At 43.2% G+C, this 26,152-nt stretch overlaps 2 protein-coding genes across 2 annotated transcripts in view; one reads left to right on the forward strand and one right to left on the reverse strand.

Annotated features, from left to right (window-relative positions):
- Nucleotides 1–13,815, forward strand: part of LOC139530764 (dnaJ homolog subfamily C member 17-like) — a 47,763-nt gene extending 33,948 nt beyond the window's left edge. The window contains exon 11 of the mRNA XM_071327445.1: nucleotides 13,382–13,815. Within this exon, the coding sequence (XP_071183546.1) occupies nucleotides 13,382–13,501 (120 nt within the window). The 3' untranslated portion in view covers nucleotides 13,502–13,815. The remainder of the gene's footprint in view (nucleotides 1–13,381) is intronic.
- A 2,369-nt stretch (nucleotides 13,816–16,184) lies between these two features.
- On the reverse strand, nucleotides 16,185–21,715 carry LOC139530766 (GTP cyclohydrolase 1 feedback regulatory protein-like). Its single transcript, XM_071327449.1, has 3 exons — nucleotides 21,368–21,715; nucleotides 17,513–17,607; nucleotides 16,185–17,048 (listed from the first exon to the last, which is right to left on the reverse strand). Exons 1-3 carry the CDS (start codon nucleotides 21,401–21,403, stop codon nucleotides 16,910–16,912), a joined length of 270 nt encoding a protein of 89 aa, XP_071183550.1. The 5' UTR covers nucleotides 21,404–21,715; the 3' UTR covers nucleotides 16,185–16,909.
- Nucleotides 21,716–26,152: the final 4,437 nt, after the last annotated feature.

Consider the following 26,152-nt stretch of genomic DNA (forward strand, 5'->3'; position numbering starts at 1 on the left):
TCCTTTACACTAATCTACCTCACTGACCAGAGCTTTCAACCAGACACCAAGACCTCTACATGTAGCCTACAAACACCTGCACACAGCTTACTCAGTCAGTTGTCACCTGCTGCTCCTGTAAGTTTTAGTTGCTATTTTTACATTCCTCGTCAATCATGTTTGTGATTGTGTGGTTCGGCCCTGTCAAAACTGTAAAACCTCATTCAGAGAAGTCCATTTTTTTCTGCTCGCTACATTCCAGCCGTTATTACACTGAAAAAAAATATTAATGCAACATGTAAAGTGTTGGTTCCAAGTTTCATGAGCTGAAATAAAATATCCCAAAAATGTTACATCTGCACAAAAAGCTTATTTCTCTCAAATGTTGTGCACAAATCTGTTTGCATCCCTGATAGTGAGCATTTCTCCTTTGCCAAGATAATCCATCCACCTGACAGGTGTGGCATATCAGGAAGCTGATTAAACGGCATGATCATTACACAGCTGCACCTTGTGCTTGGGACAATAAAAGGCCACTCTAAAATGTGTAGTTTTGTCACACAACACAATGCCACAGATGTCTCAAGTTGAGGGAGCTTGCAATTGCCATGGTGACTCCAGGAATGTCCATCAGAACTGTTGCCAGAGAATGTTATGTTAATTTCTCTACCATAAGCCGCCTCCAATGTTGTTTTAGAGAATTTGGCAGTATGTCCAACCGGCTTCACAACCATAGACCACGTGTAACCACACTAGCCCATGACCACATCCAGCTTCTTCACCTGCGGGATTGTGTGAGACCAGCCACCCGGACAGCTGATGACACAGGAGTATTTCTGTCTGTAATAAAGCCCTTTTGTGGGGGAAAAGCTCCTTCTGATTGGCTTGGCCTGGCTCCCCAGTCGGTGGGCCTATGCCCTGCCAGGCCCACCCATGGCTACGCCCCTGTCCAGTCATGTGAAATTTACAGATTTGGACCTAATGAATTTATTTGTTAACTTTTTTCCCTTATATGAACTCTAACTCATTTAAATTGTTGAAATAGTAGCATTTTGCGTTTTTTTATTTTTGTTCAGTATAGAAATATTAGGACAAGCTGTGTGTGTGTATGTACACACACACACACACACAGTAATACATCCTCAAGTCTTCTTGGGTATGACGCTTAAAGCTTGGCACACCTGTATTTGGGGAGTTTCTCCCATTCTTCTCTGAAGATCCTCTCAAGCCCTGTCACGTTGGATGGGGAGTGTCGCTGCACAGCTATTTTCAGGTCTCTCCAGACATGTTCGATCGGGTTCAAGTCCGGGCTCTGGATGGTCCACACAAGGGCGTTGTCTTGGCTGTGTGCTTGGGGTCGTTGTCCTGTTGGAAGGTGAACCGTCACCCCAGTCTGAGGTCCTGAGCGCTCTGGAGCAGGTTTTCATCAAGGATCTCTTTGTACTTTGCTCCGTTCATCTTTCCCTCGATCCTGACTAGTCTCCCATTCACTGCCACTGAAAAACATCCCCACAGCATGATGCTGCCACCACCATGCTTCACTGTAGGGATGGTACCAGGTTTCTTCCAGATATGACGCTTGGCATTAAAGCTAAAGAGTTCAGTCTTGGTTTCATCAGACCAGATAATCTTGTTTCTCATGGTCTGAGAGTCCTTTAGATACCTTTTGGCAAACTCCAAGCGGGCTGTCATGTGTCTCTTACGGAGGAGTGGTTTCTGTCTGGCCACTCTAGAATTAAAGGCCTGATTGGTGGAGTGCTGCAGAGATGGTTGTCCTTCTGGAAGGTTCTCCCATCTCCACCGAGGAACTCTGGAGCTCTGTCAGAGTGACCATCGTGTTATTGGTCACCTCCCTGACCAAGGCCCTTCTCCGTTGATTGCTCAGTTTAGCCGGGCGGCCAGCTCTAGGAAGAGTCTGGGTGGTTCCAAACTTCTTCCATTTAAGAATGATGGAGGCCACTGTGTTCTTGGGGACCTAAAATGATGCAGACATTTTTTTGGTCAACTTCCCCAGATCTGTGCCTCAACACAATCCTGTCTCGAAGCTCTACGGGCAATTACTTCGACCTCATGGCTTGACTTTTGCTCTGACATCAAAACTGTCAACTGTGGGACCTTATATAGACAGGTGTGTGCCTTTCCATATCATGTCCAATCAATTGAATTTACCACAGATGGACTCCAATCAAGTTGTAGAAACATCTCAAGGATGATCAATGGAAACAGGATGCACCTGAGCTCAATTTCTAGTCTCATAGCAAAGGTCTGAATACCTATGTAAATAAGGTCGTTTTGTTTTTAAATGTGCAAAAATGTCTAAATCGTGAGAAAAGTCAAGGGGTCTGCATACTTTCTGAATGCTCTGTGTGTGTGTATGTGTATGCATGAATGTGTGTGTATATATAGATAGATATATATTTAGTGTGCAAAGCTGTCAAAGGCAAAGGGTGGCTATTTGAAGAATCTCATATAAAATATATTTTGATTTGTTTAACAGTTTTTTGGTTACTACATGATTCCATATGTGTTATTTCATAGTTTTGATGTCTTCACTATTATTCTACAATGTCGAAAATTAGTAAAAAATAAAGAAAATCCTTGAATGAGTGGGTGTGTCCAAACTGTTGACTGGTACTGTGTATTGACAGTAGATGGATAGATTATGTAGTATATATCAAGAATACGTAGGATACAATAGTATAGGTACAAAAAATGTTAAATAGGATAGTCCTTGACTAGAATACAGTATATACATATGAATTTGGTAAAACAGAATGTAAACATTATTAAAGTGACCAGTGTTCCATGTCTATGTACATAGTCAGCAGCCTCTAAGGTGCAGGGTTGAGTAATCAGGTGGTAGCCAGCTAGCGGCAGTGACTAAAGTAAAGGGCAGGGTACTGGGCGGAGGCTGGCTTGTGGTGATTATTTAACAGTCCAATGGCTGAGATGGAAGCTGTTTTTGAGTTGCTCGGTCCCAGCTTTGATTAATCTGTACTGATCTCGCCTTGTGGATGGTAACGGCGTTAACAGGCCGTGGCTTGGTGGCTGACGTCCTTGATGATCTTTTTGGCCTTCCTGTGACACCGGGTGCTGTAGATGTCCTGGAGGGCAGACAATGTGCCCCCAGCTGAGCAGACCACACCACCCTCTGGAGTGCTCTGCGGTTGCGTATGGTGCAGTTACCATACCAGGCGGTGATACAGCCCGACAGGATGTTCTCAATGGTGCATCTGTAAAAGTTTGTGGGGTCTTGTGGGGCCAAGACTCATTTCTTCAGCCTCCTGAGGATGAAGAGGCGCTATTGCGCCTTCACCACATTGTCTGTTGGGTGGACCAGTTCAGATTCAGTGATGTGTACGCCGAGGAACTTTAAGCTTTTTGATGTGGATGGGGCGTGCTCCCTCTGCTGTCTCCTGAAATCCATGATTGGCTCTTTCATGTTGTTGAGGGAGAGGTTATTTTCCTGGTACCACTCTCCCAGGGTCCTCACCTCCTCCCTGTAGGCTGTCTCGTCATTGTTGGTAATCCGCTGTTGTGTCATCTGCAAACTTGATGATTGAGTTGGAGACGTGTGTGGCCATGCAGTCATTGGTGAACAGGGAGTACAGGAGGGGGCTGAGCACGAACCCTTGTGGGGCCTTTGTGTTGAGGATCGGCGTAGTGGAGGTGTTGTTGCCTACCTTCACCACCTTTGGTCGGCCCGGCAGGAAGTCCAGACCTAGTTGCACAGGGTGGGGTTCCGGCCCAGGGCCCCAAGCTTAATGATGAGCTTGGAGGGCACTATGGTGTTGAAGGCTGAGCTGTAGTCAATGAACAGCATTCTTACATACACCATATATTCAAAAGTATGTGGGCCCTTTAAATGAGTGGATTCGGCTATTTCAGCCACACCTGTTGCTGACAGGTGTATGAAATTGAGCACACAGCCATGCTATCTATCTCCAAAGACTAACATTGGCAATAGAATGGCCTTATTGAAGCGCTCAGTGACTTTGAACATGGCACCGTCATAGGATGCCACCTTTTCCAACTAGTCAGTTAGTCAAATTTCTGACCTGCTAGAGCCCCCCCGGTCAACTGTAAGTGCTGTTGTTGTAAAGTGGAAACAGCTCAGCCGCGAAGTGGTAGGCCACACAAATTCACAGAACCGGACCGCCGAGTGCTGAAGCGCTAAAAAATGGTCTGTTCTCGGTTGCAACACTCACTACAGAGTTCCAGCAACATCAGCACAAGAACTCTTTGTCGGGAACTTAATTTCCATGGCCGAGCAGCCGCACAGAAGCCTAAGATCACCATGCCAATGCCAAGCGACTGCTGGAGTGGTGTAAAGCTCGCCGCCATTGCACTCTGGAGCAGTGGAAACGTGTTCTCTGGAGTGATGAATCACACTTCACCATCTGGCAGTCCAACGGACAAATCTGGGTTTGGCGGATGCCAGGAGAACGCTACCTGCCCGAATGCATAGTGCCAACTGTAATGTTTGGTTGAGTAGGAATAATGGTCTGGTGCTGTTTTTCATTGTTCGGGCTAGGCCCCATAGTTCCAGTGAAGGGAAATATTAACGCTACAGCATACAATGACATTCTAGACTATTCTGTGCTTCCAACTTTGTGGCAACAGTTTGGTGAAGGCCCTTTCCTGTTTAAGCATGACAATGCCCCATGCACAAAGCGAGGTCCATACAGAAATGGCTTGTCGAGATCGGTGTGGAAGAACTTGACTGGCCTGCACAGAGCCCTGACCTCAACCCCATCAAACACCTTTGGGATGACTTGGAATGCTGACTGCGAGTCAGGTCTCATCGCCCAACATCAGTGGCCGACCTCACTATTGCTTTTGTGGCAGCAATGTTTCAACATCTTGTGGAAAGCCTTCCCAGAAGAGTGGTGGCTGTTATAGCAGCAAATGGGGACCAACTCCGTCTCCATATTATTGCCCATGATTTTGGAATGAGATGTTTAACGAGCAGGTGTCCACATACTTTTGGTCATGTAGTGTAGGTATTTCTCTTGATCAAATGGGATAGGGCAGTGTGCAGTGCGATGGTGATTGTGTCATCCATGGATCTATTGGGGCGGTATGCAAATTGCAGTGGGTCTAGGATATTGGGTAAGGTGGAGGTGATACGATCCTTAGCTAGCCTCTCAACGCACTTCATGATGACATATTTGAGTGCTACGGGACGATAGTAATTTAGTTCAGTTACCGTTGCTTTCTTGTGTGCAGGAACAATGGTGGACATCTTGAAGCAAGTGGGAACAGCAAACTGGGATTGGGAGAGATTGAATATGTCTGTTAACACTCCAGCCAGCTGGTCTGCGCATGCTCTGAAGACGTGGCTAGGGATGCCGTCTGGGCTGGCAGCCTTGTTAGGGTTAACACGCTTAAATGTCTTACTCACGTCGGCCACAGAGAACGAGAGCTCACAGTCCTTGGAAGCGGCTATTTCTAGAGGCAACCCGGAACATATCCCAGTTTGCATGATCAAAACAATCTTAACCTCTCTGGGGCAGGTGGGACGCAATCGTCCCACCGGCCAATAGCCAGGGAAAATACAGCGCGCCATATTCAAATAAAATGATATAAAAATCAAACTTTCATTAAATCACACATGTAAGATACCAAATTAAAGCTACACTCGTTGTGAATCCAGCCAACATGTCAGATTTCAAAAAGGCTTTTCGGCGAAAGCATAAGATGCTATTATCTGATGATAGCACAACAGTAAACAAAGCGAGTAGCATATTTCAACACTGCAAGCACGACACAAAACGCAGAAATATAATATAAATCATGCCTTACCTTTGACGAAATTATTTTGTTGGCACTCCAATATGTCCCATAAACATCACAAATGGTCCTTTTGTTCGATTAATTCCGTCGATATATATCCAAAATGTCAATTTATTTGGACCGTTTCATCCAGAAAAACACAGCTTCCAACTTTCGCCACTTCACTCCAAAATATATCAAAAGTTACATGTAAACTTTACCAAAACATTTCAAACTACTTTTGTAATACAACGTTAGGTATTTTTAAACGTTAATAATCGATCAATTTGAAGACGGGATGATCTGTGTTCAATACAAAAAGAAAACAAACTGACGCAACTTTTTTCGTAACGTGCCTTTCTCAAAAAATTTACTTCATGTGACCCTCATTTACGATAGCCCTACTTCTTCATTACACAAAGGAATAACCTCAACCGATTTCCAAGGACTGGTGACATCCAGTGGAAGCGGTAGGAACTGCAAGCAAGTCCATTAGAAATCTGGTGTCTCTAAGAACTCATTGAAAAGACAGTGACATCAAAAAAATAACGATTCTGAATGGTTTGTCCTCAGGGTTTTGCCTGCTACATAAGTTCTGTTATTCTCACAGACATGATTCGAACAGTTTTAGAAACTTCAGAGTGTTTTCTATCCAAATCTACTAATAATATGCATATCTTATATTCTGGGGATGAGTAGCAGGCAGTTGAATTTTGGCATGCTATTTACCCGAAAGTGAAAATGCCCTCAAGAAGTTAAAGCATGGATTCCGATTGGTCAGACCAGCGTTGAACAGTCCTTATCACGGGTACTTCCTGTTTGAGTTTCTACCTAATGGAGGCGTGATCTGATTTGTCGAAGGAAGGTCGGGTGAAGCCCTTGTAGCCATCCCGGAAGGGAGAGTAGCAATGGTCGAGAATTTTTGATGTATGAGTAGCGTGTGTTGGTAAAACTTCAATAGCGTTCTCCTCAGATTTGCTTTGTTCAAGTCCCCAGCTACAATAAATGCGGTCTCAGGATATGCGGTTTTCAGTTTTCACAAAGTCCTGTGTAGGTCTTTGAGAGCCGTCGTGGTATCTGCTTGATGGGGAATATACACGAATGTGACGACGACCAAAGAGAATTCTCTCGGGAGGTAATGCGGTCGGCATTTGATTGAGGTATTCTAGGTCGGGTGAACAAAATGACTTGAATTCCTGTACATTACCACAATCACACCATGAGTAGTTAATCATGAAACATACACCTCCATCTGTCTTTTTCCCGGTGAGTTCTTTATTCTTGTACTGAGAACCCAGCTGGCTATGTGGACGGGGACAGTATATCCGGAGAGAGCCATGATTCCGTGAAACAGAGTATGTTACAGTCCCTGATGTCTCTCTGGAAGGAGATCCTCTCTCTGAGCTTGTCTACTTTATTGTCAAGGGACTGAACATTAGTGAGTAATATACTCGGAAGCGGTGGATGGTTTGCATTCTTCCTGAGTCTGACTAAAAGTCCACTCCAAATTCTTCTTCCCGCCAGCGGCGTCTTGGAGCAGCCTCTGGGATAAGTGGAATCGCCTTGTGGGGTACGAACAAAGGATCCAATTCAGGAAAGTCGTATTTCTGGTCGAAATGCTGGTCAGTTACCACTGCTTTGATATCCAAAAGTTATTTCCGGCTGTATGTAATAATGCAAAAAACATTCTGAGCTAATAATGTGAGAAATAACACACACAACAAAAAAATACTGGAACATTGCTGGGAAGCCAGAAACCAGGTGACCATGTCTATCGGTGCCATTTTGAATGATACTGACTGCTTTTCTGATCCACACCCCTACCTTTTTTTAAGGTATCTGTGACTAACAGACGCGTATCTGTATTCCCAGTCATGTGAAATCCATAGATTAGGGCCAAATGAAATGTATTTCATTTCACAGATTTTCTTATATGAACTGTAACTCAGTAAAATCTTTGAAATTGTTGCATATTGTGTTTAATATTTTGCTTCAGCGTACATAAATACAGTATGTTCGTATTTCTATAGCTTAGCTTTTCTTTAGAGGGGAATGGGCCTTTCCCTAAACTCTGTGAATGGCATTAAGAAACTAGGTGTTCATTTCTGATTGTGGCCTTAACTGAATACACAAGAAGTAGACTTGGGGCCCATTTCTGTAGAGGTTACTGCAGTATTATGATCTAGTATTTGCTCCATCATTACAACATCTGTCTATAGACCTGGATTCCTTTTGTGTTATGTCTGTTCTCAAAAATAATGATGATGATTGATCTTCTCCCATTTATAAAGTGTGAATTTACACTTATGAGGAATCGTGGCATATGCGATCCTCCTGCCCAGTGTGTGTTTGTTTGAGTATGCCTAATGATCTCTACATAAGTAGTTGGCTCTCATAAATCACCGGGTCCATAGCCCACTGACACACATGCATACACTCACGCACACACATGCACTGAAGAGAAATGGCCCCTTGATTAGTTTCACCAGACTGCAGTGCAAGTAGAACATTTTATCCTGAACCACAGCATGGCCAGAAAGAGACCAACTTGGCAGAAATTCAACAAATCTTACCCCTTTGTGTTAATTTAATTAAATTTTTTGAAATACCATATGTATGTACTGTACAGTTTTTTTTTGTTTGTTTTAAGGATGAAATCCACATCTAGACCTAGCAGTAATTTACCTGTACAACCCCTATGGTGTGGTAGTTCTGTGGTAGAAGTACCGTAGTCTATAGGAGGAGCTGTCTGTTTGACCTATTTGTCTCAGACACATTGGAGGAGGATGTGTGTCTCATTGTTTACAGTGGATCTTGGAGAGAGGGAAATCAAAGCAAACTGAAGCGAGGCGACGTTGATCAGAATGTTCTGAAAGGAGGTGATGGCTTCAAGTCTTTTCAGTCTCGTCCAAATCATTCAAAGACTTCTATGTTTATCAACGCTGTACACAAACACATCTCTCCTCGTGATCTCTCTCTTTAGGCTAATGAGGGCTGATGGCTTCCAGTCTGTTTCTGGACTGCCAGTTAAGGAGGCAGACAAACTCCGTCTCATGTCCATGACGCAGTGCTGTCAAAATTCAGTTTCCCTGTGTTTTATATCATATTGTACAACAGCTGATGAAACTAACACTGTAAAAGTGTGATTTAAATTTTTTTTTTGTATCAGTTATACTATCAGATAGTTGCTGATTTTGAAAATACAATCTACAAATTACCTTCTAATCAGAAGGTTTGCATAGCTGGGAGTTTCAGCTTTCCATGGTGACATCACTGTGGTAAATTGGTGAATAGACCAATAAACAACGAGTTCCAAACCTCTGCCAATAAAAGCGGGGCCGTACTTGTGAACATAAGCAAACATTTAAAGTCAAATGGGTTCTCCCGCAAAAAAATGCATATCATCCAATGAAAAGCGTTTGATTTACTTGCATGTGACCGAACGCTAAATTGTAGCTGTTCCCATCAGATAACATGGTACAAGTTAGCCCTATGCTAACTTCAACAGGTGGCACAGATTATATCCTGGCACAAGTGCATCAACCAATTCAAATAGTTGAATTAGTTGGATGTGTTCCAGCACTTCTTCACAGCTGTCCAACAGCATGTTCTGATCATCAAAGCAACTATCATCAAAGTGTATTTGATTGACTGGTCAAATTTCTCTCTGTGTAAAGTGCCTAGGCCACGTAATTGCCACAGATGTTTTTAGTTTTTCCCCACCTTTTGATATGCACAAAAACGCACTGCTATTTCCTAATAATCATAATGCACAGGCTATAATACATGGATGTGTACACCTAAATGTAGGGCTACAATGGTTTATAGGCTATGCATTATTATAATCATCCACTTCGTCGCACATGTTTTTAATGGAGCATCAAGGAGCGGCAGTGAAGTTTTTTTCCTCAACAAAAAAGCTTGCTACAAGGGGTTAAAGTGCACTATCAATTGTGAGTTCACCGCTTTAGCAGTGGTGCCACCAAGAAGCAATGATGACAATCATGGCCTACATGACTGCTATTTGACAAATCCATGAGGCTCTTTTTTTATTTTATGTATGATAAACTTGCATGTTGTAAGGACCTCCATTTATATTTTTCAATAAAAGCACATGGATGTGTGTGAAACTGATAAACAAAAACATGGGATTTTGTCATATATGAGAAAATGTTGTCTAACGTAGTAGTAGCCTAGTCAAGGATGCATCAGTGCAATATTGGCACACAACATTTTATTACAGATCAACGGAACAACTAAACCTTGAATTTGTAGGTTTAAAATATCCCTCTAGTGCAAGCATATAATCAGTACCACCTGATGAGGTTAGCATAAGGCTAACGTGTGCCATGTTATCTGATGGGACCAGCTACAATTTAGCATTATGTCACATGCAAGTAAATTTGACACTTCATTGGCTGATATGCATTTTGTGTGTGAGAACCCATTTAACTTTAAATGCTTCCTTGTGTTCACAAGTATGGCACCAGCTATAGTAGTTTTCAGTTTTACCCACCCCACTCAGACTACTCCCAGACAGTCCTAGCAAAATTCCTGCTTGAGAATTGTTGTTTGCTAAAAAGCTATTTTTCCCAATTTTAATGGAAATCTATTACAATAAGGTATTTAATTGATACCTAGAAATTATTTGATATAGAAACGGCTGCATTGGGCCTTTAATGACATCATCAGGTCATCACAGCTCGGGAGGCACACATCTGTCATGAGCTGGAGAGAGAGATTTAGGAGGGGGAGAAAATGAGTCTCTTTCTCTTGATAACCCTCATTTCTACCCTGCAGTAGGTTAAAGGAATGAATACCCTTAGACGATACTGCTATGTTTTCAGATCAGTCCTTCTGTGATCGTCGGCCAGATCAGATACCACTTTTTGTTCTCCTTTCTCACCAACAAAAGTGAGAGATATGTGTAACTCAAGACACACACACACACACACACACACACACACACACAGAGAGAGAGAGAGACCGGTGGGTCTAATGTAGAACCGACCTCTTGATCCCATCTGTCTGTGGGGGGAACACACTGCCTGGCCACCTGCAGCATGGCCTGCCGCTTCCAGGGGAGCACCCTAACTCACAGCTCTGCCTGGTGTATGGTGATGTCACGGCTGGCCTGGGGTCAGGTTGTTGGGTGCTGTTGGGAGGCCTGGACCGTGAGTGACATCAGCGCTGTAAGTCCGGCCTAAGCAAGCGAGCGTGGACCGGGGCAGTGTGTGTGTTTGTCATCCTATCTCTGTGCTGGCCCTGTCCTCTTCTCCTGGCTTTGTTGTGGGTTCTATTGTTTGTCTTCTGCGGTTTCCCTAGACTCCCTCCGGCCCACACACACAATTGTACATACAAACACATCTCCCCAAGTGTTTGGTTAGTGTGAGGCACAGGCTAACCATGTACGTTGAGTGTAAGTCCCCAAGCAAGGAAACAGCTCTCAGCTAGAGAAGTGCACCACACCACTCATAGACACCTGTTTGTGTTCTGAGCTCATCTCTACATGGGAAGTGAACCACTAGATTCTCTATTGACCATACATGGGAAATCAATGGAGACCACTCTGTCATATAGGCACATTTTTTTTATATGAGCATTTCAGAGAGTGGCCAGTAGAGGCCAGTGTGGAGTAGAGGTGGAAAAGGGGGGCTGCATTTCCTCCGGCCCACAGTTACACCCTTTGTTTTGTTTAATTGAAGATGCAACAGTTAATTGAGCTTGCGTGGTATTTCATAGTTACATGTTAGTCAAGGGCTTGAGCTCACATTACTGGAATGATAATCACAGCCCTCTATCCAACAGCAGGGCGAGGGAGCCTGCATCCGCACACCATCCCTCCATCTCTCCTATCTTCTTTCCTCTCTCTCGCACACATGGTTGGATGCTGGAGTCCCAGTGATCTCTTCCAGATGGTTTACCTCGCCGAGCCACTCTCTGACCCTCCCTCATTCTCTTCCTCTCATTTCACTTTGTCTCTCTCCCCCTTTCTCTTCTGTCTCCCACTTTCTCTTCTGTCTCTCACACATCCACAAACACTCCCTCTCTTCTCTCCCCTCACGGTCTTAAGGAGATACTTCCTTGGCACAGCAGACTTCCTCGATCTAATCCTATAAAACAAAGGTTTATTCTGTAGACACTGAGCCTCCTTCTCCCTCCATGTCAGGATTAGGGGCAGTGTGTGTGACTGACTGTGTGTGTATACATGCATAAGAGTGTGTCTTTGCATGCTTTTGTGTTTGTGTGTTTTAAAGTGTGTCGGCACCTAGTGCTGACTGTGCAGCCTAAGCTTCCCTGTGACAGTGTATATGTGTGTGTGTGTGTGTGTGTGTCAAATCCAAAAATCAAATCAAATGTTATTTGTCACATGCGCCGAATACAACAGGTGTAGATTTGACCATGAAATGCTTACGACTGTATACAAGGAATACCGGTACCGTGTGTGTGTGTCTTTCTTTCTCTCTGTGTGTGTGACCGTACAGGGCTGGAGTGCAGGCTGAGCTGAGGCTAGCCTGCGTCTGTTCCAGCCCGGTTGATTAGCCATTAGCTGGTGGCTGGCTCACTCTGGCCTCTCTAATTTCCCTCAGTAAGGGAATCCCTGTACAGCTCTCCCACCCCGGCCCTTCAAAGCAATCACACAAGGAAAACCACGACCACGCAGGCAGCATCCCAGCCCTCATTTTTGGGCTTACTGACCTCAGGCAGGGAATTATTTTGTCCTAGTTCCTCCGGCCCATCTAATGCATGCTAACTCGCTGTCATCCTATTTGTAACTGAGACTCGGATGTAAACTGAGTGTACAAAAGATTAGGAACACCTGCTTTTTCCATGACATTGACTGACCAGGTGTAAACTATGATCCCTTATTAATGTCACTTGTTCAATCCACTTCAATCAGTGTAGATGATGGGGAGGAGACAGGTTAAAGAAGGATTTTTAAGCCTTGAGACATGGAATGTGTATGTGTGTGCTGTTCACAAGGTGTATGGGCAAGACAAAATATTTAAGTGCCTTTGAACGGGGTATGGTAGTAGGTTCCAGGCGCACCAGTTTGTGTCAAGAACTGCAACCCTGCTGGGTTTTTCACTCTCAACAGTTTCCCATGTGTATCAAGAATGGTCCACCACCCAAAGGACATCCAGCCAACTTGACACACATGTAGGAGGCACTGGAGTCCACATAGGCCAGCATCCCTGTTGAACACTTTCGACACCTTGTAGAGTCCATGCCCCGACAAATTGAGGCTGTTCTGAGGGCAAAGGGGGACATTAATATTAGGAAGGCGTTCTTAATGTTTTGCACTCTGTACATCTGAAGCGGTTCTCTCCTCTCTCTGGTCGTGACAACAGACAGATACACAGACAGCAGCAGTGACAGACAGTGTTATCATTTGCTCCACTTATGTAACATTGTATTTTTGCATTTGCACTCTTTACCCGTGTTATCCCATTATTAATGCAATGGCTTAGCAGATGGGTTGTTCTTCATTTTGAACGTTTTACACTGGTAACTGAAGTAAAGCCTTTCATGGTAAGGATCACTGGTTGTAAAATCTGTGTACCTGTCCTTCGTCTACCTGCCTGTCCCTGTGTTAACCTGTGTCTGTGTCTGTCTTCCCCTGCAGGGCGCCCTGAGCAGCGAGCGGGACTACGAGAGTGTGGTGCTGATGAAGATGAGACAGGCAGCAGAGAGACAGAGACTTATAGAGGAGATGCAGAGAGAGGACGAGGAGAATGCAGCTTAGTACCAGGCCCTAGCCGCGATTCAATCCAAGGTGTGTCGTCTATAAGCGCACAGTGCTTGACATTTTAAAGGTCATTTCCATTTGAGCCGACATCTGTGACCTCCGCGAACGTCTGGGAAATTGCCTTTTAAAAGAAACGTTGTCGGTAGTGCAGGGCACAGCGCTTTAACAAGCCTTTCAATGAATCCTGGTCCCAGTCCAGCTCTGCCCAGCCACAACCCAACTCTACTACACACTTGATGCTTTAGTTTCATAAAGCACATCTCGTAGTTTTATTATGAATTATCTGTTGAATAAACATCTCCTTTACAGAATGTGTTTTTCCTCGTTTGTCATTCACTGAATTACTACCGGTATGGCTCCGTTGGTAGAGCATGGTGCTTGCATTGCCAGGTTTCGATTCTCGGGGCCACCCATATGTAAAATGTATGCACGCAGGACTGTAAGTCGCTTTGGATAAAAGCGTCTGCTAAATGGCGTAGTTTATATTATATGTTGCTAGTTACAACTGTAATGTAATCTCAACCAGTGTACTTTTTCATCCAAACCTCTTCTAAGACAAACAGGGGAACACGATTTATACTATGAAGTGGTGTTATCGTAACATATTTCAAAAGACCCCAAAGAGTTGAGCCATCCAACACAACTACACCAGATCTAAATGCTGCAACCATGTGATTTGCGTCTGTCACCATCACTCCATCTTTAACTGTGAAACGTTCTTTCATTACCATATCTTTGCAGCCAAGAGACTTGAGTCGTTTCCCTTGAATGCAATTTTTGTTAAATGCAGTATGTGTGTCTGTGAAACTAGTTGAGTCTTCCAACAGTCCAAACCACGACCATGTGATCAGAAGATGGGAAGGTCATGGCTATTCCATGTTAAATCGGCAATTAGCCTGGATTGGAGTGGTAGTACCGTAGGCAGGTTTTATGGGAATGCTTGTGGTCTCACGTGATAAAGGGAATATACTATGGAGGCCCTTATAGCAGCGGTGGTTATGATGATTGTTCCTTGGATTTTCTATATCTAAGGCTTTGCACCAATTTACAGAGGCAGTACTGTACAACTTCAAGGCTGTAAACTGTACTGTTGTATTTAGTACTCAAAAAAAAGTTTGATTCACCCTTATGTTTCCTTTGTCACATGTTTATGGGTTGTGTTATAGTAAATACATAAGTTCCTCGAAAGTACCTGAACACTGAAGGTCATTGGATGACTGGTTGGCCCACCTATGGCAGTGAAACCAACTTCAGTCCCTAAAATCAATAATATAATTTCTGTACATCAATGGCATTCATGAACAATATGCTCATACAGTGTCATGATCATTGCACTAAGTTGCTCTCTTCCGATTTGTTGCGGTTCCAATTTCAGATGAGTTTCCCAATAGAGGCTATTAAAGGAGTTGCTCATGGAGGAAGAGGTTTCCTGATTTGACAGGCTACTGCTGGGAGCTCTGGTCAGGACCTGTCACTCTGAGCCAGACTGTGGTCACTCTGATGGGGAAACAGGCTTTTGTAACAGTCTCCTCTCTCCGTGGAACATCCCAAATACAAAATATATTTATTTTGTTGTCTTTCGGGGGACTATGGCGTAATGGTGTCTCAATTTGTGGGGTTGTGGCGTTTCCTCCTGTCATCGTGTTATTTAGGAGCCAGGCGGTCCATCCCAGTGATCTATCTTCCCGGCACTCCGCAACTCTCTTACACAACAACCAGCTGTGGTGTGGCACGGTGTGGTGTGAGCCATCTGGTCCCTACGCTGCTCTGTTCCCCCTCCTCTCCTACTGCAATATATACGCTCATCAGATGGTTCTGTTTATGCATTTGACGATCTGCCTTTCATATCCCGCCTTTCATATCCCGGAGAGAAAAAAAGCCCAAACATTCATTGTCCAAATTACAACAGAGGAAATACAATTACAGTTCCCTTTCCAGAAACACATCCTGACCGTGCCCTGTGCCAGCAGACTGTGCTGCATGCAAATTAAACGGGAAGACACAGCGTCCCAACAAAGTCCATCCAATCAACAGGAGACCCGGCGGCATCTTCACAGCATTCTCTCCTCCTCTTCCTAGGATTCTCTGTCCGTGTGGAAACTGGCAGCTTCTCAGACGCCAGCGGAACCTGGAACTGTCATAGTCACACCCGCATGGAGAAATTAGGGACCTTTTGATAGTTAAATGGTGGCCAAGTCACGGCAGAGGCAGCAGGCCCGGTGAAGGCTCAGTGATCTGGGGTTAGCCTCAGACACGCGCTGGCAGCCCAGGAGCTGCAAATGAGCCTCTAATGAAACCACCCAGCAGCAGAAGGGCTGGCTCACACTGTCTCTCTCCGCCAGGCCTCGGACAGGCCTCCTGCAGCACTCGTCACACTCACAGGACACAACCTGACTCTAACCTCGCCCTATATACTGAGCTTTGACTGGCCCACTTTGAGTCTCAGAAACCACCTAAACGGGTCTCAGAAACCACCTGGGCCTGAGGCGAGAAGGCATTGTTCTTACTGTTTTCTTAGGAAAGAGAGTCTCTGATGTATCCAACAAGTGTAATGCTAACCATATTCTACTGACAGATGGCAGATGGGGAGATCAGACTTCCAACCTGTCCTTTTAGTATACTCTACCTCCTTGAGAGTTGAGACGTGCCTCGGAACAAATCGGATACAAATGACATCAAATAATATTCATCTTTTATTATAATTGCCTCACATGCATCTCATTAATTTATATCACCAATGACAACAAAACTACATCAATAGCTCTAATGGAATAGATTGTGTGCCATGATGGAGTCAGGATAAAGGAATGTTTGTAGACTGGTAAAAGTAAAAGGTAAATATTTGCTTGGCCTAAAGGCAAAGTAAAATAAACTTTGAAACTGATTAATCTCACACTTGACATTCAGGTTCAGTTACAGATAGGTACAAGTTGCAATGACATGAACTATACTCTCTACTCAGGTAAAATGAATCTTGGTCATTTGAGCTGTAATTCTTTCTGGAATGTACATTGTCCTCTATTTCCCTGAAGTCTGTAAACCCATTGGTATGATAGATTATGAACAAGCCACTACTCACATATCTATTTGGTAGCTGCTCCAAAACATTGTAGTGCGTCTGAACGGGAGTACAAATGTTTGACAAGTAGCGTCATTATACAAATTCGCTCATTTGAGGTCCTTTTATGTCAAATTCTGTACTTTGCTCCCCTTGCTCAAAAATGACTAGAAGGTAGAAAGAACCATTACATCACTGAGAGAACAGTAGCAGAATCAATGTATAGAATCCTCCGATTTGTAATGTTAAATGTATAGTATAGGTTTTCTCTGTGGCCCCTCATTGGACGGAGGACACTACAACCACAACCTCGTGGCCCAGGAGAACACACTCGCACTGACCCCCGGTCAGGTTATGCAGTCTGTCTCCTTGTACATGCACCACACCAGCGTCTGTCCCACGCCAGTCATGGTCACCACACGGAAGCCAATCTTCTCCAGCTTGTCCAACACCAACCGCGGAGAGTCGTCCACGTGGTACTCCGAGCTGCAAGAGGCACAAAGCATTGTTTTTCACGACCTGTAAAACCCATTGTAAACTCTGTCGTCTGGAACGCTAACACACGCAGGAGGACTCAATGAGCCAGGATTTTGCTTTTGTGATTAGTCCCTCAACACCTTTGGTTAATTTCACAAAAACACTCGTGGCAGATCCGCAACGACAACACTTCCCTGTTCTGTGTTCCATCAGCTCTGCTGGTCTGTTCCCAAACTAAAGAACAGCAGTCTCCTTTCTGCTGTGGTACAACTTATCTTTCACTGCTACACCATTGTTCCATGGCTCTGTGACTGGCTCAAAGGTTTGTCATGATCTTGGGCTATGAAAGTAAGAGCCATTTCCTGACACAGTAAGGATGGATTTCGCTACACCCGCAATAACATCTGCTAAATAAGTGTATGTGACCAATAAGATTTGATTTGATGTCACTAGTGGACATACTGAACACTCACAAATTGTTCCCCAGCATGGTGGTTTTCCTGGCTCCCAGGTAGTTCATTATGGCTGGGTCAGAGTATTCATCTCCTACCATGGTTGGCCCAGTCTCCTGAAAAACAACACCTGCAGTTGAAGTCAGAAGTTTACATGCACTTAGGTTGTAGTCATTAAAACACATTTTTCAACTACTCCACATTTCTTGTTAACAAACTATAATTTTGGCAAGTTGGTTAGGACATCTACTTTGTGCATGACAAGTCATTTTTCCAACAATTGTTTACAGAATTTTTTTCACTTATAATTCACTGTATCACAATTCCAGTGGGTCAGAAGTTTACATACAGTAAGTTGACTGTGGCTTTAAAACAGCTTTGAAAATTCCAGAAAATGATGTCATGGCTTTAGAAGCTTCTGATAGGCTAATTGGCATAATTTGAGTCAATTGGAGGTGTACCTGTGGATGTATTTCAAGGCCTACCTTCAACTTCAGTGCCTATTTGCTTGACATCATGGGAAAATCAAAAGAAATCAGCCAAGACTTCAGAAAATAATTGTAGACCTCCACAAGTGTGGTTCATCCTTGGGAGCAATTTCCAAATGCCTGAAGGTACCATGTTCATCTGTACAAACAATAGTACGCAAGTATAAACACCATGGGACCATGCAGCCGTCATACCGCTCAGGAAGGAGACACGTTCTGTCTCCTAGAGATGAACATACTTTGGTGCGAAAAGTGCAAATCAATCCCAGAACAACAGCAAAGGATCTTGTGAAGATGCTGGAGGAAACGGGTACAAAAGTATCTATATCCACAGTAAAACGAGTCCTATATCGACATAACCTGAAAGGCCGCTCAGCAAGGAAGAAACCACTGCTCCAAAACAGCCATAAAAAAGCCAGACTACGGTTTGCAACTGCACATGGGGACAAAGATCGTACTTTTTGGAGAAGTGTCCTCTGGTCTGATGAAACAAAAATAGAACTGTTTGGCCATAATGTCCCTCGCTATGTTTGGAGGAAAAAGGGGGAGGCTTGCAAGCCGAAGAACACCATCCCAAGCGGGGGGTGCTTTGCTGCAGGAAGGACTGGTGCACTTCACAAAATAAATAGAATCATGAGGAAGGAAAATTATGTGGATATATTGAAGCATCATCTCAACACATCATTCAGGAAGTTAATTAAAGCTTGGTCGCAACTGGGTCTTCCAAATGGACAATGACCCTGAGCATACTTCCAAAGTTGTGGCAAAATGGCTTAAGGACAACAAAGTCAAGGTATTGGAGTGGCCATCACAAAGCCCTGACCTCAATCCTATAGAAAATTTGTTGTCAGAACTGAAAAAGCGTGTGTGTGAGCAAGGAGGCCTACAAACCTGACTCAGTTACACCAGCTCTGTCAGGAGGAATGGGACAAAACTCACCCAACTTATTGTGGGAAGCTTGTGGAAGGTCACCTGAAACGTTTGACCCAATATAAAGGCAATGCTACCAAATACTAATTGAGTGTATGTAAACTTCTGACCCACTGGGAATGTGATGAAAGAAATAAAAGCTGAAATAAATCATTCTCTCTACTATTATTATTCTGACATTTCACATTCTTAAAATAAAGTGGTGATCCTAACTGACCTAAAACAGGGAATTTTTAATATGATTAAATGTCAGGAATTGTGAAACTGAGTTTAAATGTATTTGGCTAAGGTGTATGTAAACTTCCGACTTCAACTGTACATTATTGCCACTATGTCTCTTTTTTTACAGCATTCAGTGTGGCAGACATACTAAAGAGAGATGTCCTTGTTGGCCTGAGGATCCCTTTGTATCCCAGCTCGCCTGCATCAGCCTCAATACATTTTCATGCAATTTCGTTCATTAATTAGATATTTATGACCATAGCCGTAACTACATATGAGGACACCGAGGTCCAGACCTCTGTAATTTTTGAAACCTCGTCCCCCAAAAAAGAAGAATACAAATAGATTTTGTACACAATAAAGAAGATCAATTACGGGTCAACATTTTAAATATTGCTCCCAAGCTCAGAACGCTTATATTCTTGATCTGACTGACTTCTAATTGTGCCAGCCTCTTCGAACGACTGGAATCCTTAACAGTGGGTAGCTCGTTATGTCCGGTGGACGCAGGTGATTAACTATGAGAGGGCGGTACAGGCCGGGGGCTGGAGACATGAAACGAACTACCCCAACTCGGAGGCGGCTCAAGTAGGCACATAGAGACGCTGCTGGCAGTGTTTGCGAGGTGCTGGACAAAAGGCAATTTTAAAACCGTCCTGCGACTCCTGCCGAGCCTACAGACATTCCCCAAACAAAACAAAAAACGACTCTTGGAGAATGAGTCAGTCTGTCGGCAGAGACTCTTTTATTGCCGTAAAGTTGAAAGACTCCGGCCAGCTAGAATGATAAAGTAAGAAGCTAACGTTATTAAACGGGGTCTACCTCAGCAGGAGCAAGAAATATGCTAATAAGTTCTCAACTTTGCTTTACAGAGAGTAGGCGTTTAGATAAAAGTGTATTCTCAATGGGATACATTGTGCTATTATATTCTAACAATGATGTGGCGCTCAGTGCTGAGGCAGGCTGCAATGCATTCAGGAGAAGGCAGAGGAGACAGAGGTTAGTATGTGGCTCCCAAACTTGGTGTCAGGGCCCCATGTGGGTCCCCTGAGAAAATCTGTGCTAATCTTATGAAAGCGAACTTTAATAAAATATGTTTTAAAATCTCCATGGCCTATCTTCCCTATAGGCCTACAGTAACATGCAATCAAAAAGCAAACGAAGTTCTAAAAATGTCATGTTTTCATTGTGTAGAAATTTAGAACTAAACTGTTCTATACCAAACACTCAAACTGAACACAATTAATTGGTTAGAGAGGCCTGAAATATCACTTTAATTTGTAGCTTTAGAATGTGCAAAGTGTGTTGACATATAGTGCCTCCCACAATGCAGGTGGTGATGGCTGCAAGGTGCAGTTGGTGAGAAGCAGTCCCGTGTAGCTCAGTTGGTAGAGCATGGCGCTTGCAACGCCAGGGTTGTGGTCACCTTCATTTATGTTACGGCTATACACGTCTGGCTCCAAAGGGCTACAAGTATGACAATAATATGAACATGTATGCACTCACTACTGTGTCGCTCTGGATAAGAGCATCTGCTAAATGATGTCAAATAAAGTGCAGTGACTTCATCAAAAACTACATGACCTTTGATCACATGATTTTTATCAAGTTCATGCAGTCGATGACCCATCAGTCACAATTCGGGCAATTTTGAAAACCTGCAATACACTTTGAAAGGCGTGACTAAATAATAAGAGTGATCCACTCGAACGCGCCCACAGACAGGGCATTTTCATGCCATTGTCTCTTCAAAAAGTTGCAAGAAATGCGTTCTGTTGATGTCTTTCTTATAATAAACTTGTGCAGATTAATTACATTTCAATACATTTTTTAATATTGTTGAATTCAGATTAATTGTCTGGATTCTGTGATTGAGATTCTGTCCGCATCGCGGATTTTATAGGGCCCAGATGCATGGCAGGCCATCCACAATCTCAAAAACAATTGATCCAATATGCACAGAAATAGGCCTATATATTTGACTGAACAGCGAACATGTGTTTTTAATTTGGGGCACAACATTGCCCCGTAGTTAGACTTATTTGTTTTGCTTCCACGTTTGAAAATGTTACAATGTTGCATAACAGAACATGGGTTGCAATGTAATAAGCGAAAAATGTCAAATCGGCTACATTGTTGCAGAACCATTGCCTGCTTTTACAGCATATTTTGAGTCTAACATTGCGTGCGTCAACTACAAGCATGCATACTGTATGACGAGAAGAGGAATACTAACCAGACGGATCTGAGTACTAACGAGTACATAGGGCATCGTGGATCTCAACCGTTTAACGGGTAGTCCCCCGGGAAAGGATGATTAGACGGTTACTTCAGAGACGCGACAGTCCGCTTTCCAAGTTGCTCTCGCACTGACAGCAAATGCGGAAACACCCATCGCAATGGACAAATCACAACTCTCACTCTCAACAGCTGTCAACAAAGCTGGTGTATGCACAGTGTGCTCGCGTGTCCAATATAAAGAGCAAAATAAAGTGTTAAAGCTATTAATTTAGACACGCAATGAAACCTATTTACATGACAAGCTGGACTTAATGTGAACATGCTTTATATTAAAATAATATCTGATGTCATATTTAAGGATTTTTGTTAGACCTATTAAATCAGTGGCAATCATAAATGTAGCACGACTATTTGTTTACAGATATAGGTTTGTTTACATTTCATGGAGATGTTATCTGGGAAGTGAACTCTGGTCATGTTGCAATCAGAGTAGCAAGGCTACCCGTCTGACTCTGAACATATTGCCATGTTCATGTTTGTTTCTCAGTTCGACTAAAGTTGTTTATTTTAATTATGTGGCTTTGAAACGGTGCATTATTACCCACTGTTGCTTCAGCCAAGACATGCCTGTGTAGCAATCGTAGTGGTTTCGTATGTGAAGAGCTTCTTTATGCAACAAGTAAATTGGCTCGCATAACTACAATAAAAACCCTCTCTGTCAAAGTTCTAAGAGGTTGACCGAGTTCTTTTGTTTTTGTGACGTGTCTCCTGGATTTCTTTGAATTGTGAAATATGAACTTTCAACTTTCCATAGTCAAACACTAATTATCTTTAGCTATAGCCTACTCCAAATATATATTTAGCTCCTTTCAATATCCTCACTGTATTGATGAATGGTGACAGTATTTACAGGTCCTAAATATTAGGCTATTATATTGTCTTTTTAGTTTTGTTACAAAATACATTTTGAGCCAATATACATCAAGGTGCTGCTATTACACAGTCCTAATTAATGTGTTACTACACAGCCTGCACTGTGATTTTGTCTGCATGCAGTACTCAACCATATTTTTACTGTCTAGAACTCTAATTTCCTTTTCTGAGATGTATTCATTTCTCTTTAAGAGCAGCAAAAACTAATTTGGATTAGTCTTCTAAGGCTGTGGGGGAAATGAAAGACAACCTAATAGCCAAAGAACAATGGATGGGGACATTGATAAAATCAGCAATATGAATGTATTGTCCTTTTGATGACAAGAGGACTTGACAATCCGTTTGGCTTTGCATGTCATGCTCAGTAGGGCTGGTAATTTATAGTGTGATCCCAGCTTGATATTGCTCTGATGGGAAGAGATGAATGGCAGTGAACCAGACTTAAATGTGGTTTTGGCTGTTGTTATTGTGAAAAACACATTATTAAAAAGATGTAACATGTTGTTTTGCGATTTTATACATTTCTTTGAACTCAATTTGAACAGCATGTGTCACGTATGATACTAACCCTAACCCAAGCTGATGAATACAGGCTATGCATTCCCATTGACACAGGTGGGAGGTTTGGTGAGAAGATTGCCACCTGCTGGCTTTGTAGACAAATGCCATCAGTAGGCTTATTCTAATATTAGTAGTAGTGTTGAAAGGGAAAGGTGGTTTCCCAGAAAGTGTCTTTTTCATATTTTTATCGCCCCCTGAAGAGCAGAGGAGACTTGATTCACGAAGGAAAACAGGAAACCAGTGGGGATGTCGCTGCTGTAGTCCAAAAACAAATGAAAGACTCCTGCCAAAAAAACTGTCTCTTAGAATGTGTTCCTGGGGCCCTCTGAACATCCTGTGGTTCTCTGAGGGACTTCCTGATCTAGCTCTTCTGTTGTGCATTATTAGAGCCCAGGGTCACCTTTACTGTGACCTGGAGGGACAGCAGGGCTCATCCTAAGAGCAGCCTACCCAGCTGTAGGAAGCAGTTGACTGCTTTGATAAGGATCTCTTCTTCACCTTCTCACCACTGAGAAGCAGTGATGAGGGGAGAGATATTATTTACTGTCTGAAGAGTATTTCCCCACAGACGGCAGTACGAAGAGAATACTGCCACATGATGAGGAAATGTGAGGCTCCCCTTGGCCCCAAAACAGCAGTAGCTCAGTCCATCTTTATGAATACCACAAACTCACACACACATTCTCCCTCACACACACTCAATCATGTTTCTTTGCTGAATGCAGAGGAAGCCCATATTTCACAACTTTTTGGCTTGCTACGTCCTGCCACCTACAATGCCAATTTCTAGATATTTGCTTACTCTATGGTTGCAAAAGACACATTTATGTTTCCTGCTCTTAGGATGAGAAAATCTAAAATACACATGCTTGTCCTTTGCAGAAGTATGATTTGTACACAAGGCATTGCACTGATAATCGGTCAATAGTCGGTCGCCTGCCGTTTCTAGTGTGCGGTTTTTACTTGATTTTGATAATGGCATTGTATTTATCATTACATTGTTATTGATATGTGAAACGATTGCAATACATGCTTATTAGAAGGCTTTGCCTTGAACCATATGACGTCTCCAAATGAAAAGTCACAAAGATTGGATATAGGAAGCACTTTCTGTAGTTTTTTTTATAACCTACCCTTATAATGGACCAAATGAATGATTCTACATCTGCATAGGCTGGGTTTCTATATAACACTTTGTGACATCTGGACATGTCAAAATGGCTTTTTAAATATATTTGATTTGATTTGTTTCTTTCAGAAGCTTTCACTGTTCATTGTTCACAAGTCAATGAGACATGGAGGAGTAGTCCTCTTTTGGATGAGTTTAACAGTTCTCTTTAATTGATTGGCTTCACCCTGACATCTCACAAGATGTACCTTTGGAAAGAGGGAGAACTTTTCACATGATACTTATGAGGCCCCAGCATCCCATTGAGCAATGCAGGAAGCCAATGGCTGAGGGATTTATTTGCTGTGAGGATCAGTGGGTGGGGACCAGAGACGAAGCTATCATACTAGACCTAGATGCTAAAGTGATCTGTTTAAATCATGGCCGTTTTTTTGTGGTCTGGGATGAATTATACGAGACAGCTAAGGACATGAAAGATGTACACTAAGTGCTTACTGAAAGAGAAATCAAATAGTCAGCAATAAGCATCCAGCTGCAAGATAAGAGATTAAATTATGAGAGAACATAAGCAGGCAAACCTCCACTTGTATAGTGAAAGAACATGGTGTAGACACAGCTACAGTCTCTCCTTAAACCCCACATGACATTAGCGTCAGCTCGATTCAGTGTTTGTCATAATTCATATCTAAAAGCACGTTTATTGTAGCTGGAATAGAAATGAACAGTTACTAAATGGCATGGGAAAATCTCTTTATTGAGACATGCGTCTACTTACTTGGCAAAGCCTCAGCGAGTGACTGTCCAACAGCTTTAAATCGAACCACACTGAAGTGGAGATATAAGAGAAAAGTGTGGTGAACTTTATACTTTACAGTGACATTGTTGCATGGGGTCTTTAATAAAAGCAGACCAATGACCAATGTGTGTGTGTATATACAGTGGGGAGAACAAGTATTTGATACACTGCCGATTTTGCAGGTTTTCCTACTTACAAAGCATGTAGAGGTCTGTCATTTTTATCATAGGTACACTTCAACTGTGAGAGACGGAATCTAAAACAAAAATCCAGAAAATCACATTGTATGATTTTTAAGTAATTAATTTGCATTTTATTGCATGACATAAGTATTTGATCACCTACCAACCAGTAAGAATTCCGGCTCTCACAGACCTGTTAGTTTTTCTTTAAGAAGCCCTCCTGTTCTCCACTCATTACCTGTATTAACTGCACCTGTTTGAACTCGTTACCTGTATAAAAGACACCTGTCCACACACTCAATCAAACAGACTCCAACCTCTCCACAATGGCCAAGACCAGAGAGCTGTGTAAGGACATCAGGGATAAATTGTAGACCTGTACAAGGCTGGGATGGGCTACAGGACAATAGCCAAGCAGCTTGGTGAGAAGGCAACAACTGTTGGCACAATTATTAGAAAATGGAAGAAGTTCAAGATGACGGTCAATCACCCTCGGTCTGGGGCTCCATGCAAGATCTCACCTCGTGGGGCATCAATGATCATGAGGAATGTGAGGGATCAGCCCAGAACTACACGGCAGGACCTGGTCAATGACCTGAAGAGAGCTGGGACCACAGTCTCAAAGAAAACCATTAGTAACACACTACGCCGTCATGGATTAAAATCCTGCAGCGCACGCAAGGTCCCCCTGCTCAAGCCAGCGCATGTCCAGGCCCGTCTGAAGTTTGCCAATGACCATCTGGATGATCCCGAGGAGGAATGGGAGAAGGTCATGTGGTCTGATGAGACAAAAATAGAGCTTTTTGCTCTAAACTCCACTCGCCGTGTTTGGAGGAATAGAAGGATGAGTACAACCCCAAGAACACCATCCCAACCGTGAAGCATGGAGGTGGAAACATCATTCTTTGGGGATGCTTTTCTGCAAAGGGGACAGGACGACTGCACCGTATTGAAGGGAGGATGGATGGGGCCATGTATCGCGAGATCTTGACCAACAACCTCCTTCCCTCAGTAAGAGCATTGAAGATGGGTCGTGGCTGGGTCTTCCAGCATGACAACGACCCGAAACACACAGCCAGGGCAACTAAGGAGTGGCTCCGTAAGAAGCATCTCAAGGTCCTGGAGTGGCCTAGCCAGTCTCCAGACCTGAACCCAATAGAAAATCTTTGGAGGGAGCCG

This window comes from Salvelinus alpinus, chromosome 9 (genome assembly GCF_045679555.1).
Source record: "Salvelinus alpinus chromosome 9, SLU_Salpinus.1, whole genome shotgun sequence".
In the NCBI taxonomy this organism is placed as follows: domain Eukaryota; kingdom Metazoa; phylum Chordata; class Actinopteri; order Salmoniformes; family Salmonidae; genus Salvelinus; species Salvelinus alpinus.